The following is a 15,873-nucleotide window of genomic DNA, read 5'->3' on the forward strand; positions in this document are numbered from 1 at the left end:
TCAAGGTCCTACTAATGAGCGGAAAGCAAGTAAGGCTACACTGGCAAGATGGGTCAAAGCAACAAATAAAAGATGCTATGAGGCTGCAGGTCAACCATCTCCACTGAATATCAGATTTCATTCCACATGGACTACAGCAATATCTTGGACTGAAAGGAGGCATATTCCATTGGATCCGATTTGCAGAGTGCGCCACGTGGTAATCACGCCAAACTCTATCATTCCTACAGATTGGACAAATTGGCAGCAGAGGGTTCCATCTTTGGCAAAAGAGTGCTAGAAATGGCATCTATTGCACCCAGGTATAGGTTACGGTTGATCAAATCCCATTCGTACCTGTACTGCCGTAGGATGATAAGGAAAGTGTAAATTTGCATTTTCTGGAGTCCGTAAGCAGCCTAGCTTTCCCACCCTTTAATAATTTAACAATGTGTCTCTGGGCCCAAACGTTTTTTGGAGTATGCTAATTGACAATTAAAAGGGGCATATCTTGGAAATCCTTTTTCAATGTATTCGAAATCGCAAAACAATGTACTGACCAAAAAGGTGTTTATTTCCAAAATGCTCCATTTTGCAGATATTGATTCCTCTGTCCTTTGGTTGTTGCCAGGAAAACCGACCACCTCTTCTATGGAAAGAAAGTCGGCGGCTTGTGCACTTCTCTTATCTAAGCCTGATGGCTGGGAACTCAGGAGTGCATGCTCACTAGCTTTTGGCTCGGCCACCAGCTACCATTGTTCTCTGCTATTTCTTTCCATAGAAGAGGTGGTCTGTTTCCATGGCAACGAGCAGTAAACAACCAAAAGACAGAGGAATCAATACCGGGAGAACGGAGCATTTTGGAAACAAACATCTTAGAGGTGAGTGCGCTGTTTTGCGATTTTGAATACATTGAAATAGGATTCTCAAGTTAATTATTGCTTATTAACCTGTTTCTGGTTGATTATACCTAGGGTACTTACATTATTTGTATCTGTGCTGCCTATGGACTCAAAGAAATGAAAATTTCAGGTAAGTAAGTTTACACTTTAGTCTTTGTGGTGGTTTATGAGCCAAAGCCAAGAGTGAATTTAAAAGGAATGTAAAGCAAATGAAGGACTTAAACATCTTCTTGCTGAACCCACTTCTGATTTTAGTTTATAAAAACAAACAAAAAAACACAGCATGAAAAACTGCACCCCAGACTGTATCAAAAATGGTATGTATGGTGTCAGCCTAATGAAAGCTGTGGGTTTCCAAAAACTAATTGAGGCAGCTAGACCAATTTTGACTCTCCAGGCTCCAGAAAAGCGAATTAAAGAGAACAAATGTTCAGATGCTGCAGACAAGTACAATCTTGGACATTTAATTCATTACATTCTAAAAGGACAGTAATTGCTCAAGTGTGAACCCGTTACTACATTACAATCCAGTGATTCAATAGACAACCTACTAAGACCGAGATCAGTCAATACTTTACCTTGTGCAAATGCAGATTTCTTCTTAAATATTCTCTTTTCAGGCTTGTCGATTTTCTCCTGACCTTCGGCCTCTATGGCAGGCCCTTGGTCGTGGCAGTCCATCTGCTGACTTGATATACACTCCATTTCCTGAATGGTTGTCTTTCCTTGACTGGGATCACTAGGAAGTGGAGTAACTGGGATTGACGATAGCCCACTGTTTTCTAAAGCTTGCTAACATGACAGTATCAAAAAGAGAAAGTTCTGTGGTCAGTCAATTCTCCCCCATCATAAAGGCACATCGTTAACTTTGCCAAAACTCTTCTACTAAATTTCAATGTTAAAAAAGGTGTTGTGAGAGAATCTAAGATTACAGGAAAGTACCTATATTTGTCTGGCGCTCACTAGATTTCGATTCTGATAGAGAACACCACTTCGGTCTTTTATACGCACCTGTAAAATATCTCGATTAATCCCCACTGCAATGTTCAGTGGTTGTCCCGATTGTTGATTCTGATGGTTTTCTATAGACACAGGCTCAGCCAACTCTAAAATCTGCTCAATAACGTCTGTCACAACCGGCTGCTGTCCTTGTTGCCCAGAAGCGGAGACGCTTGCTGTGTCTGACTGAGCTGGCACAGGGCGAAAAACTACTGACTGCTGGAAAAAAAATATCACTAATTTAGGCGACTCGCGTTTTGTCGGAAAAAAAGACAAAGAAAAATATTAGTAGATATACACAACAAGCCACAATTAACGCCTTGTGAATGAACCTAGTTCCATGAAGTAATAGATGGGAAATGATAGATTGCCAGGCTTGTTCTATTTCCCCACTTGGCTAGACCGCCATGCCAATTTCCTTTCTAGATTAGTTTTAAATATTCTCAGCGCAACTTTTTGTCTTTCGAATTACATTTCATCCTTCTTTGTCAGGCTGAAAATAAGGCAGTTCCATGTTCCACCAACTGTGCTAGAAAGGAGTAATTTGCTTCCAATTTGATTCTGTCGACTAGGTTTAAACTTTATACATGGAGGAGACTAGAAGAAACAACTATCACAGTAGACAGATTGCATCATCATTCCTTAAGCGGTTGTTCAAATGTTAAGAGTTTCAGCTGCTGATCTTGAGAACCTAGCAGAAATGGAAAGTGGCTGATCGTATCAAGACATGTTTCAAAGAAGTGAGTAGGAGTCATGTGCAAAGGTGAAGAATACCCTAAAATCCACCATTCGCCCAATGGAAGGTAAACTTTCCTAACGTACAGTACTGTGCAAAAGTTTTAGGCGAGTTTGGAAAAAATGCTGCAAAGTAAAAAGACTTTCAAAAATAGAAGTGTTAGTAGTTTATTTTTGTCAATTGATAAAATATAAACGGAATGAATAAAAGAGAAATCTAAAATGACATCAATATTTGGTGTGACCACCCTCTTTATTTGAAACCGCATCAATTCTTGTAGGCACACTTGCACAAGGTCATGGATTTTGCTGGATTATAGGCAGGTGCTTGATTAACCAATTATACCAAACAGGTGATAAGGATCAGCATTTTCATATGTCATTAATTTGAATAGAAACAGCTATGAAAGAGCCTTAAAACTGGGCGAGGAACAACCAAATTCTGCCACAAAGGTGAGGCTCTGGAAGACAGTTTTAGGGTGGATTCAGACAACCGTATATCGGCTCGGTTTTCACGCCGAGCCGATATAAGGTGTCCTCATCTGCAGGGGGGGGGGGGGGGGGATGGAAGAGCCAGGAGCAGGAACTGAGCTCCCGACCCCCCTCTCTGCCTCCTCTCCACCCCTCTGCACTATTTGCAATGAACGGAGGCGGGACAGGGCAGGGCTAAGTTCTGATAATTAGCCCCGCCCCCACCCCGCCTCTCCCCACTGCAAATAGTGCAGAGGGGCGGAGAGGAGGCAGAGAGGGGGCGGGAGCTCAGAGCACTGCTCCTGGCTCTTCCAGGCTCCCCCCCTGCAGAGAGAGACAACGTATATCGGCTGGGCGTGAAAACCGAACCCATATACGGTCGTCTGAATGCACCTTTAATGTCACAGGCAAGAAAGACGGGGAACAGCAACAAGAAAAAATAGGCATATATACTTCATCAGCAAGGTCTCTACCAGGCGAAGATTTCAAAGCAGGCAAAAGGGTGGTCACTCTTAATAGTGATTTGATTTAGATTTCTCTCTTCTTCATTCACTTTGCATTTTGTTAATTGACAAAATAAAGCTTCTATTTTTGAAAGCATTCTTACTTTGTTGCATTTTTTCCCACACCTGCCTAAAACTTTTGCACAGTCCTGTATACCCCCCACAGACACTGCAGAACACAATTTGAAAGTACTGTAGCTAAAAATGTTAATAAAAATATATTTTCCTTCTAGAATGAGGCAGAAGCCATGACAAGCCTCACTGTTCCGATTTGCAGGATGTGTTGTTTGCTTTTACCCCCTGCACCACTGAGTCTCTGTTCATAACACATTCAGGCTCTATGTTAGCAAACATCTAATGGGCCCATATTCTATGGCCAAATCCCCACGGATGGATTATCGCTGCGGAATTCGCAGTCAGACACCCGCTGTGAATTCCGCAGCAATGTCCGTCCATAGACATGCTGTGTTAAACAATTCTTCCCTGCCCACGAGCGGAAATCAACTGCGATTTTCGGCTTGTGGGGGAGAATCGCAGCATGTTCTATTGTGTGCGGAGAATCGCACAGATGGCTTCCATTGCAGTCAATGGAAGTTGTCCGTCCCATGATACTTCCGCTGTGAGTACTGCAGAAGTATCGCGGGAATCTGCGTCACAGTCCAGTGCCAGCGAGTCATAGGGTCTCTGGGGGGCGCCGGGTCTGATTCTGTGGAGAAATTTCACAGTCGGAATCCGACCCGGTTGTGCACATAAGGGCTTTAGGTTACGCCAAGAGTGTTTATTCAGGCTGGTATATGTTGGTATCCTATTTTACTTGTATTAAAAAGCATTTTTACCAAGTTTTTCAATGCAACCGGATGCCACAAAAAGCATATCATGCAGTAGACATGTTTTTGCACTATGAAAGTCATTTCACCAGAAACCTACTGCACACTGGTGAGGGGTAAAAACCCCAAAACAGCTGTCTGTTTATGGCATTTTGGCTTGGTTTTCAATTCCCAGTCATTGTTACAAGGCTTGTATAAAGAGTCTTACATTGACTTGCAGGAATACTGCCTTCCAATAGGTGGTGCTGCAGAGGTATTGTTCCATCTCCCTTATTTGCATATTCTTGGCCTCCGTGACATCTATTCCCATAATAAATTTCCAACCAAACTTTAGATCTGCCATTGTTGCTGGCTTCAAAATCTTCACATATTACCAATTCTTACAATTAGAAGATAAGCTGCCTCCACTTATTCTGATTTTAACAGCCGTCTAAAGTGTTATTTAAACTGCCAAGTTCTGTTCCCATTACACTGTTCCTGCTTTATTCTGCTTTTCTGCTAATAAGCAATCTGCCTTAGACACAGTGATTCAGGAGCACAGCTCAGCAACAAGCAATTTAGTGTAGTTAAAGATCACAAAACTTTACTTTCAAAAGCAGCAGGGCTCTATTCTGGTTTTAGGTGAATTATTTTTCATCAGTTACCCAACATAAAACCAAGAACATTGCTGTGAGGACTATAGGTCTGGGCATGTAAAACAGAAAGCCACCGCAGTCCCGTCACAGCAGACATTACTCCTCTGCATGCCTTAATTATCATATTTTTCACTCTATGAGAAGCACTGTTTTTTCCCCCAAAGTGTGTGTGTGTGTGTGAGGGGTGGGGGGAATCAGTGTGTCTTATAGAGCAAACATGACGAAATTCAAGCTGGCTATCAGTATTGCAGGATCGCACATCCATAGCTGGGGAGGAGAGCAGTTTTTTCTCTCCTCTGCACTTCTGCCAGTATGTCCACTGATTGGTGGTGAGTGCCGGCAGGATCTGCTGCTTCTCCCCCGCCTCCACCAATCAGCTTCCTCCCTCTGTACCATGAGTACCACCATTACAGAGAAGAGAAAGGAAACAAGTCGCACCGTACTATTCCCTACACTGTCATCTAAAGTCCTTGGGTGAGTCCAAAATATTTTTTTCCTATTTTCGTCCTCTAAAACCTAGGTACGTCTCATCTTCGGGTTCGTCCTATAAAGCAAAAAATACGGTATATTGGGTGTGGAGGGTACCGGTGGTCAAAGGCGCACTTTGTCTTCTACTTTTTCTACACGGCTCTGCATACCCCATCTCATTTGTGCCCACAACCACCTACCCAAGGATTTGATCTCACAGCCAGTGACTGTGCCCTCTGACAACCCACTCTCTGTGCATTTCTGTTCTAGTCCCAACCACTGAACCAGGGAGCCATGTGTGTCACAGCGAGTAGGTGGTCACCGGCTCTGGGATAACTGAGTAAATGACTAATTTTGGGAGTTAAGAAAAAAAGATGAGTAGAAACATTAGACAAATGTCAATTTCGGAAGACAATCTAAAATATATTGTGTTGCTCCACAGCGCCTTCGAATCTGTCATCAAGAGAAAGAAGGATCTACCAGAAATGTCTAGCAGCAGCCTATCTTATTCCACCTGTCTAGATTTTAACTTTGGGCATCACTGAACCTGCTATTCTGTTGATTGTCACTTTAGAATTAGGTTCTCAGCGAGTAATAACTGACAGAAGTAACAAATATGGCAATATATCCTGTAGAACAAAACTTTGCATAGTGATATAGAATGTAGTGATAGGGCAGCCTACAGTCCAAATGTATGGTATGTACCCTTAAAGGGACTCAAGTTTTTGAAATCTTTTTTTAATTTCCCATGTTGCTGTAATTTTTAAAAACAAATCCTAATATCTTGCAGTTTTCAATTAAGCTTCCTAATAATAGGCTCACATCACTCTCTCATAGAAATTAATGAGTCCCCTCCTTTTTATTCTGTCCTTGGCCCATGAGGTTGTATAAAAAATGAAGTCTCAGCCTATTGACCTATTCTGCTGGTGACGGGGCTTTGAATACCCCACCTCCAGCAAAGCGAGCGCTGCGATTGGCTGCTGGCACTCGATTAGCCAATCACAGCCGGTGCTCGATGAGCGAATCACAGCCATTCAGTAAACAACATCACTGAATGGCTGTGATTAGCTCATCAAGCGCCGGCTGTGATTGGCTGCTGGCGTTCGATTAGCCAATCACAGCGCTTGCTTTGCTGGAGGCGGGGTATTCAAAGTCCCGTCACCAGGAAGAAGCTCAGCTGAGAGACGAGGAGGATGTAGTTTACCGCAGCGCCGCCAAAGACCATCGGGAGGCATCGGGACGCCGCGGACCAGTTGAGTATAAGGCCCCCCTCCAAAAAATAAGACACTGTGCCCTTTTTTGGGCAAAGATTAATATAAAACAGTGTCTTATTATCGGGGAAAGGCGGTAATATTTTTTTATTAAATGTGCACATTTTCAGAATCTCAGTTTCCAAGCGATACATTGTCTAGTAACACATTGTTAGGTATTAAATAGAAGTAGTGAGAAGGAAGTTACCATGAAATTAAACTACATAGAACCTTGATAAAGAACTATTTAATTTCATTCGTTTGCATGATTGCGAGTGGATAGGACTACTCCTAGGAAGAACTGAAGAAGCAAGTGATTGATTCTAATAGCAGTAAAACTAATCAGCCCAGAACTTTTTCTTCAGACTTTGTAAAATGCAAAGCCTGAAATTTATAAAACACGCTTTTGATGCAATCGGTCGATAATGCATAAAATAGGCAAAAGAGTGACAACTATAATTTATAGTACTTACGTTTTTCCATTTTTCATCAGGAGATTGCTGCAGAAGATTCGTATCAGATATTGCAGAAGGCTGTGATGTATCCTTAAAAGAGAGATATTAACCAACTAATATTAATCTAACTAGATTCTATAATTCTAGGGCAGTGAAAAAGCTACATAAAGCTAATACTGAAAAATACATCGTGGACCACTCTGGTCAATTAGGCAATACTTTATTACAGAGCCCCCTACTTCGGCATAGGAGGGTCATAAAAAAAGAAGTTTATTATTACTTGAAGCATAACTGTATTTTCTAAACACTTTTGACATACTTGTATGACACATCAAAAGTTTTGATCGCTGGGTTTCAGCTGCTGAGACCCCCCCAATTGCTAGGACAAGTCAACTTAAGGACGTGTCCGAGCACTGTCACTGCTCGCTAGCTGAAGACGGTCTCCACAGAAAGTCTATGGGTCCGCCTTCAGATAATGAGCAGTAACAGTTCTCGGACAAGTGCTTTAGCTGGCTCATTCTGGCTTTCAGTGATGGTTTCAGCAGGCAGATCAAAACTTTTGATATGCCCTTATGACATGTCTAGGGTTTTTAGAAAGAACAGTAACACTTTAAATGAAATCACAGATTTCAAATATTCCCTTAAGGAGTTAATAGAAAGGAGTCTCATAATAAAGTCTCTTATTTAGTAGCCAAATAGCAGAATGGCTAGAAAAGTGTTCCTCACTTGAACCAGCAGGGAAAAACTGGAAGATTTCAGCTCTGAAGTCTGGAGGGCGGTAAATACAGCTGTGGGTGAAAATAGACTAGTAAAAGACAATTGTATTCTGCAAGGAGTTCTGGAAGTCACCTTATTAGGTTGCTCTCACGCCGGCCGCTTTTTATCGCGACTAGCTTGGCGTCCCGAGTACCGCACTAATCTCAGTACAATGCTGCCATTGATTTCAAAGGGGCCTCGCAGACCTGCGATCAAATGTGGTGTTTCCAACAACGCAATTTTCAAGCACTGTCTGTTGTATTTTTACGCGATGTAGCACTTTTTACTGCAATTTAAAGCAATATTCTTTCTGCAAAAACACAGCACTCATGAGAGTGCAAATACGTCTCCACCCGTGTCAAGACGGTTTTATATAGAGGTAACTTAACCCCTTAGTATCTGAGATTTTTTTTTTGTTTTTCCGTTTTCACTTTTTCCTCCCCCCTTTTAAAAAAATAATAACTCCATAATTTTTTTCATCGACGTCGCTGTATGAGGGCTTGTTTTTGCGAGCCGAGTTGTATTTTTCAATGGTACTATTTAATGTACCATATAATGTACTGGAAAACTTTTAAGAAATTTAAATTGTAAAGAAATGAGGAAAAAATGAAATTCCGCCATCTTTCGGTGCATCTTGTTTCTACAGCGCACAAGCAGCAACAAAAATGACATGATAACTTAATTCTATGGGTCAGTACGATATCAAACTTACATACCGTATATACTTGAGTATTAGCCAACCCGAGTATAAGCCTAGTCAATAGGTTTTACCACAAAAAACTGGTAAAACTTATTGACTCATGTATAAGCCTAGCTAAACTCAAGTATATACTAGGTTAAAAAAAACAACGCAATACTCCCCTTCCAGCCGGCATCTGTGTCCCTAGCGCGAGGCCCTCCTCGGCGGTGCGGCAAACTGCTTGAAAACTTCCCCACTGTCAGCTTCCTACCGCCTTTGAATTCCTCCGCCGTCAGCGCTGGGAGTGGATCAAGCGCCAGCCAATCACAGCCGGCACTCAATAAACCAATCACAGCCATTCAGTGATGTCATTCACTGAATGGCTGTGAATGATCGAGTGTCGGCTGTGATTGGTGGGCGCTCGATCCAATCACATTGCTTACTTACACACCGCTGACAGCAGGGGAATTCATAGCCGAGCAGGGAGATGACAGTGGGGAGAATTCTCTAACAGCTTGCCACACCGCTGGGGAGAGCATCAAGCCGGGGACACAGACGCCGGCTGGGAGGTGATTATAGCTGTTTTTTCTTTTTTTAACCTCACTCAAGTATGAGCTAAGGGGGGCTTTTTCAGCATAAAAATGTGCTGAAAAACTCGGCTTATACTCGAGTATATACAGAAGTTTTGGTTTTTTTTTGCTGTACTAGTTTTATTTTTTTCAAAGATAATTTTTTAAAATTATTTTCTGCCACCATCTTCTGCACGCATTAGCTTTATTAATCTTCTGTCGACATAGTTGTGCGAGGGCTCATTCTTTGCGGGACATCCTGTATTTTGCGTTGATACCATTTTTTTTAAGACATATGACTTTTCAGAAAAGCGCATAGCTGGCGTTAAATTTTTATTATTTTTTTTTTAGGACGTTCATCCTGTGGGGTAAATAATGTGTTACTTTGATAGATCGGACTTTTATGGACGCAGAGATACCAAATATGTATTTTTGTTTTATTATTTAGATTCTTTAATTATAAATATAGCAAACTTTTATTATTTATTATTAGTTTTTTTATAATTAGTAAAAAACTTTATTGATCTTATTTTTAATTTCTTTTTAGTCCCCATAAGGGACAACAACTTGCGATGCTTTGATTGCTTCTGTAATATGATGTAATGCAATAGCATTAAATCATACTGCAATCAGGCAGACAGTCTTTCAAGCCACCCCACGGCATGGCTTGATAAGCATTTTTCCCACGACACCCCTGAGGCCTTTCAGAAGGCCCCCGGCTGCCATGGCACCTGCAATCTCAGAATTGGCAGTGGCATTTAAAGGGTTAACAGCTCTGATGAGCCTCGCAGCTTATCGGAGCTGTTGCCGCCGGGTGTCGGCTGTAAGAAATAGACAGCAGCCCCGATGTATGGAGGGAGATTGTCATGCTCTCTCCCTTCATACATAGCCTGGCAAAATAGGACAAAAAACCTGATAGGCCGGTCACTAAGGAGTTAACAGGTGTATCACTCTTCAATTAAATTATTGGAATTTTTGGAAAGCTCGGTGTGACGGGATGGAGAACCTGTCTAATTGTTTTATCATAAAGCTCAATCATTTATGGCTTTTATCCCATCAGTCAACCTTGGTTATGCATTGTTTGTTTCCCCACAATCCCATAATTTTATTCCAGGGATGAACCCCATTAACTTGAAGAGGTGACAGCAACCTTTAAATGTGTCAGATGTCATCTCAAAGCTCTCAATTTTCATATCAGTTATTCGTCTGGTCAATCAGCAGCTTTAGCTGCAGCCTCCATATCGTCTGCCTTTTTACAAACAGGTATATAAAGCTGTTGCGTAGTGACACCACATCATAGGTTTCCATGGCTTGCTTACCTTGTGCAGAACCTCAGAAAAGGCTCTAGGCAGTTTTTGCACTTTTTTCTATGGATGACCTATTCTCCGGACAGTTCATCAACAGATGATCCACAGGGTTCTGCCATTCAGCTAATTCCAAGAGCTGCTGTCACTATGGGAAGCGTAGAAAGCTGACAGCGCTGACCTTAGCGCAGTGGCCAAAGTTGGTACTGCAGGCACAGCTCTCATTGAATTCAATGTAATACCAACCCAGGGCTCTGAGCTATCTATAGTGACAGCGGTGCCAGGAATCAACTGAATGGCGGGGATCCTAGGTCATCAATAGAAAAAAGTAAGAAAACCCCTTTAAAGGGAGTTATAAACTTATATATATACATCCTGTGCATAAGTCAGTACTAGAGATCAGCGAGTATACTCGCTAAGGCACATTACTCGAGCGAGTAGTGCCTTAGCCGAGTATCTCCCCGCTCGTCTCTAAAGAGTCAGGGGCCGGCGCGGGTGACAGTTGAGTTGCGGAGGGGAGCGAGGGAGAGATCTCCCCTCCGTTCCTCCCCGCTCTCCCCTGCCGCTCCCCGAATCTTTAGAGAGGAGCGGGGAGATACTCGGCTAAGGCACTACTCGCTCGAGTAATGTGCCTTAGCAAGTATACTCGCTCATCTCTAGTCAATACTTATGAAGAAGAACTATTTGAAAACATCGATTTACCATAGTCACATGTGAAGTTGGTCCGGTGGAAGAAGGAGCAGCCTGGGACCCCAGCACATGCATTTTACTAATATGAGTGTTGAGGCTGCCCAGGCTCTTGAACACACAGCTACAATCTGTGCAGTGGTAGGTAACCCCATTCTTTACCTAAAATATGAAAGAGACACAAAATATCAAGTCATTTGGATACATGTATAAAAAGTGTGTTTGTGCTAACATTATTTTTGTAGAAGGAAATAGCGCACATTTTACGGACCATGTGCCAAGTTCTGCCCTCGTGTACTGTGTGCTACGCTTGACGAATACTCAGCAAGTTGTAAATTGTAATGGCAGAAGGGCCAGAAGCACATAGGGCACCGAGTGAGGAGAGACAAAAGAGAACCCACATCCCGACACCATCACACTGATACATGGAAGACCTGTGCAGCCTTGCTGTAGCCTACAGGCGATGCAGTACCTGGAGTCCAGGCTGACGGTCAGTGTGAGCGCAGTGGAGGAGTGAGACAGCCGGCTCTGTGACTGACTGCGGGACTATAGTAGCACACCTTGGAGGAGGATTGGATTGTAGGACACTGGAAAGGGATGATGGTGCAAAGGATGGAATCCTATCTTTTGGTGTAAGGAAAAGGTTGGCGAGTCCACTGCAGTCGGAAGTATTTTATACTTTACGGGTTCACCTTTTGGCATTTCATACAATGTTAGGAAATATTCATACTTTGACGTCCCATTTTGGGCATTCTATAGATTCGCTAGACTCTCTATAGAATGACTTGTTTCAAACATTGCCTGTAAAATATATATCAATAGCCTGGGGGGGGGGATAAAGTTTCTCCTTGAGGAGAGTGCCACGTTGATGGGTCTCATATAGAACATGCAGTGCTCCCTGGGGAAAAAAAGTATGCAAATAGGGGATGGAAAAGATCCTCCACAGCAGCACCTGTCCGACCTTTGAACAGACCTTGATGACATGATTAAGGATATACACCAAAGCGAACGGAAGAGACATCCATCTACAGACAGGCTGTGTCAGGTTGTTTGCCCCTCTCCAGTGCAGAGCAGCATACCGGTTGGCAGTGGCATAACAGATGCCATAAGGACTTGAATGCTGCAGTGGCGTACGGCTGCAGGATGAAGAATGCTTTGCCATTCACACATCATTATGGCTACAATTTCCTGCTGCCACTTGTGTCAGATCACAGCCTGAAAATAGTAAGGAGATAGTGGTGTATTTACCTCTGAGTGAACCCGCTGGATGTGAGATTGAAGATTGCCTTTCTGAGAAAAAGCAGCTGGACAAAACGCACAAGCATGAGGCTTCTCCCCCGTGTGCTTCACCATGTGTGTGGCCAGCGCCCCCTTTTGGTTAAAAGCTTTCCCACACAAGTTACATTTGAAGGGTCTTTCACCTGAAGAAAGAAAGAATAGTCAATGGAAATCTATAGAAAACAATAGAATTAAAACATACAGACTGCATTAAATGTACATTCATCTTTGAACAGGATTCCAGCACTTACATACACAGTATAGGTCATGTACTCATTTATTTTATTTATGTTCATAGTGTATACATATTCCCCAGCATTGTACAGACATTATCAGCACATAAAGGACCACATTCTTCATTTACTATATTGCTCACCCCCAATATACAAGTCAGTTAGTTATTCCTTTCTATCTGAGACGTCTGGCCTGTTTCTCCTCCGATGGTCATGTGATCTCAGATTTACTTGTTGTTAGGTGTTCAGTTTCTAGTCACTTTCTCAGCCTGTAATGCTGTTATATAGACCCTTCTACAGAAACTGCCTAGAGGGTTACACAGGCACTCCTATCACAGTTATTGAGTGTAATCGCACAGCTACTGTCACACAATTGTAATAGAAGAGACCACAGCTCCTGACTGTATATTTATGGTCTGTAGCCCATTTAGTAGACTATAGAAAGTAATGATAATTAAACTGGCCCTCCAACAGGCAGAAATGGGATAGCCTCTTGCTAATGCTGTGCTCAGGTATCATGGAACTTATGTGAAAGTAGAGATTTCTGCATCAAGATAAGTATCAGACAGGAGGCTGCACTGCATGGAAATGACTGCAATATACAGAGGAGATCTCCATAGTGTGACAGGCAGTTAGGAGATGAGCCAATATAGCGCTGGGCATTTTTACTCCAGGCAGCAAAGATAGTCCTAGAACTATCTTTCTGCCCGGAATTCCATGGCTGCTGCATAGACTCCTACGAGAGCCAATGACAGCAGCCAGAGAAGGGAGGAAGTTTAGCAGCGTGAATGCTAAACTCTCTCTCCCATCTCTCCTCCCCTACGGTTGTTTGCACTGGAAAACGGCATGGGGCGGAGCTAGGATCAGTCTCCTCCCATTGCACACAAATGGAGGGGAGGAAAGGGCAGGTAAGCCGACAAGGGGGAGAAATCTTAGCAGAGCTAAGCTGTCTCTCCCTGCCCAACGGCATTGCGGCCTCAACGTATACGCGCCGGGCCGTCTGAACGGACGCACAAACATTAGATTTGTGTGCCCATTCACAAGGTTTTACGACACCGGCGGGCGCACATAAAAACACCTACAGCCATGTGGTAAGGGTCCTTAAACAGATAAAAAGTGGTGAAAAAACCCTACATTCCCTCTTTTCTTAAATCAGACACCTGAAGCTGTTCAGTATTTTACCCCTTAATGACCAGGGTGTTTCAGTCCTAGGGGACCAGACACTTTTTAGGGATTTTACCCATATGGTGGTTTTACTGCCCTATTTTTTTTCTTCAGTTACCAGAATTATTTTTGCTGCGTATAACTTTTTTCTGTGGCATATAGGGCTATTTTATTGCCATCTTATTTTCCCTGACCTTTTTTTTCAGTTTTATTAGGGGTAAAAAGGAAAACAAAAATGGTTTTAAATTTATTGTTATTTTTAAAATTAGTATATTTATGCTAAAATAAAGTACGGGAACGTCATTTTGTTTCGGACGCTTTGATATATAATATGTATAGTCTTAGATTACATGGTGCCTATGGCGATATATATATTATATTTATTTTTACTTATTATTGTAACGTTTTCTTTTACGATCTACATCCCCCATGAGGTCATACAAAACCTCTGGGGGTCATTCACATGGTCTTTTTTTTTTTATTTATGTCATACTTTCCAACTGTAGCTGCGGCAGCCATAAGAGCCCAAGTTACAAGGTAAAACCTCCCCTGTAGTGACAGTAGTCACTGGCAGAGCTAATCAGGGTAGGACCTTGCAGCTCTACCGCTGTCGCTCTTCACTAGACAGCGCTCATTGAGGAATATGTAGCCTGTAAAAGAAAAGGTAGACGAGGTTATAACAGCTGTGGCTAACAGCCGAGGATCCTTCCTGCTAGATTGTAGGAGCTTTAATCCCCCCCGCCATATTTTTACTATCGTCTGGGATTAAGCCCAGGACCAAGCGCCATAAATTTACTGTGCTTGGTCCTTATGGGGTTAAACTGAACATAATGTGAGAATATCCCAAATTTTGTACAGCATGTACAATCCTGCGGCACATTTCTCAGGCTACGTACAGTCACTTTGCACATTTTCATAGAAGCGGGCTATATTTTCATATTTTACAGCTGTGTATATATATATTTTTTTTTTTCCCATTGTTTTATATATTTTCTGATCATAGAGACTTTTGCAAAAAATTTAAAAAAAAACCTCAAATGAAGGTCAATTTGATTACTATACGATAAAACCTTGAGCTGTCTGAAGGCCTTTTATTAGGTACATGTATTATAAGGGAGGCATAGAAATACATTCATCCTTTTCTAAAATCTCTCCTAATCTCTTAGAAGGAAACTACCAGCCACTTACAGGACATCACTTCTGCAAATGTCAGTCTTTTGGCACACTGCACTTATATACTACAGGAATTGTGTTTTTTTGTGCTGCAGAAAGTTTAGGGAAACATTTAAAAAATATTAGTAACATAGTATGTAAGGTCGAAAAAAGACATGTCCATCCAGTTCAGCCTGTTCACCCCAATGTTGTGCCATCGCCAACCCCTGTCCATATGTCCCATCAGGGTGTCCCTGGGGCTCCTACTCTAGATGTTAGGTTGGTCGATCCCCAGCCGTGGTCACTATTGCCAACACTATCTTATACTACTAGAAGGTTTTTCCTTTCGATGGCTCGTTAAACTTTCAATTCCATTAGAGTTGGTAACTGGAAACGAACGTGACTAAACTGAGAAGCTTTTTGGATTTTAGATTGTGTTTACTCATACCGATGTATGTTTTTATGTTCTCACCAATTTACTAGAGCCGGTTGTACTTTTTTTTGGGTTCGCACGGGGCGGAACTGCTGCAGAATTTTCGTGCGGCCTTTCCGCACTGAGATTCCGCATGCATTCTTAAGCCCGAGACTAAGCAACAAAGTGGACAAGATTTGCAAAAATCTCGTCCACATGCTGTGGACAAGCCGCGCGAATACAGGCATGAGACGCGGAACTCAAATCTGCGACATATCAATTGTATCACTGTTTCAGCTGCGGGCTCTCTTCTCTCTATATGGGGAGCGATTCCCGTAGAGGAATACAGGTGGAAAAGCCGCTTCAAACCTGCACCGGTTTTGAAGCAGCCTTTTCGCTGCGGAAATCTTGCGTG

General features: G+C 42.4%; 1 protein-coding gene across 5 annotated transcripts in view; it reads right to left on the reverse strand.

The window, feature by feature from the left end:
• Positions 1-15,873, reverse strand: part of ZNF236 (zinc finger protein 236) — a 150,865-nt gene that overhangs the window by 112,654 nt on the left and 22,338 nt on the right. For 4 of the 5 annotated variants that reach the window (XR_010786710.1, XR_010786712.1, XR_010786711.1 and 1 more), the window contains exons 6-10: positions 12,468-12,640; positions 11,235-11,381; positions 7,243-7,314; positions 1,893-2,099; positions 1,460-1,673 (exon numbers count right to left, since the gene is read on the reverse strand). Coding sequence is in view for 2 of the 5 variants with exons in the window: in XM_066579477.1 (XP_066435574.1) it covers positions 1,460-1,673; positions 1,893-2,099; positions 7,243-7,314; positions 11,235-11,381; positions 12,468-12,640 (813 nt within the window). In the remaining 3 variants the exon portion in view is untranslated. The remainder of the gene's footprint in view (positions 1-1,459; positions 1,674-1,892; positions 2,100-7,242; positions 7,315-11,234; positions 11,382-12,467; positions 12,641-15,873) is intronic. The other variant, XM_066579479.1, reaches the window with a different exon arrangement.

This window comes from Eleutherodactylus coqui, chromosome 9 (assembly GCF_035609145.1).
Source record: "Eleutherodactylus coqui strain aEleCoq1 chromosome 9, aEleCoq1.hap1, whole genome shotgun sequence".
In the NCBI taxonomy this organism is placed as follows: domain Eukaryota; kingdom Metazoa; phylum Chordata; class Amphibia; order Anura; family Eleutherodactylidae; genus Eleutherodactylus; species Eleutherodactylus coqui.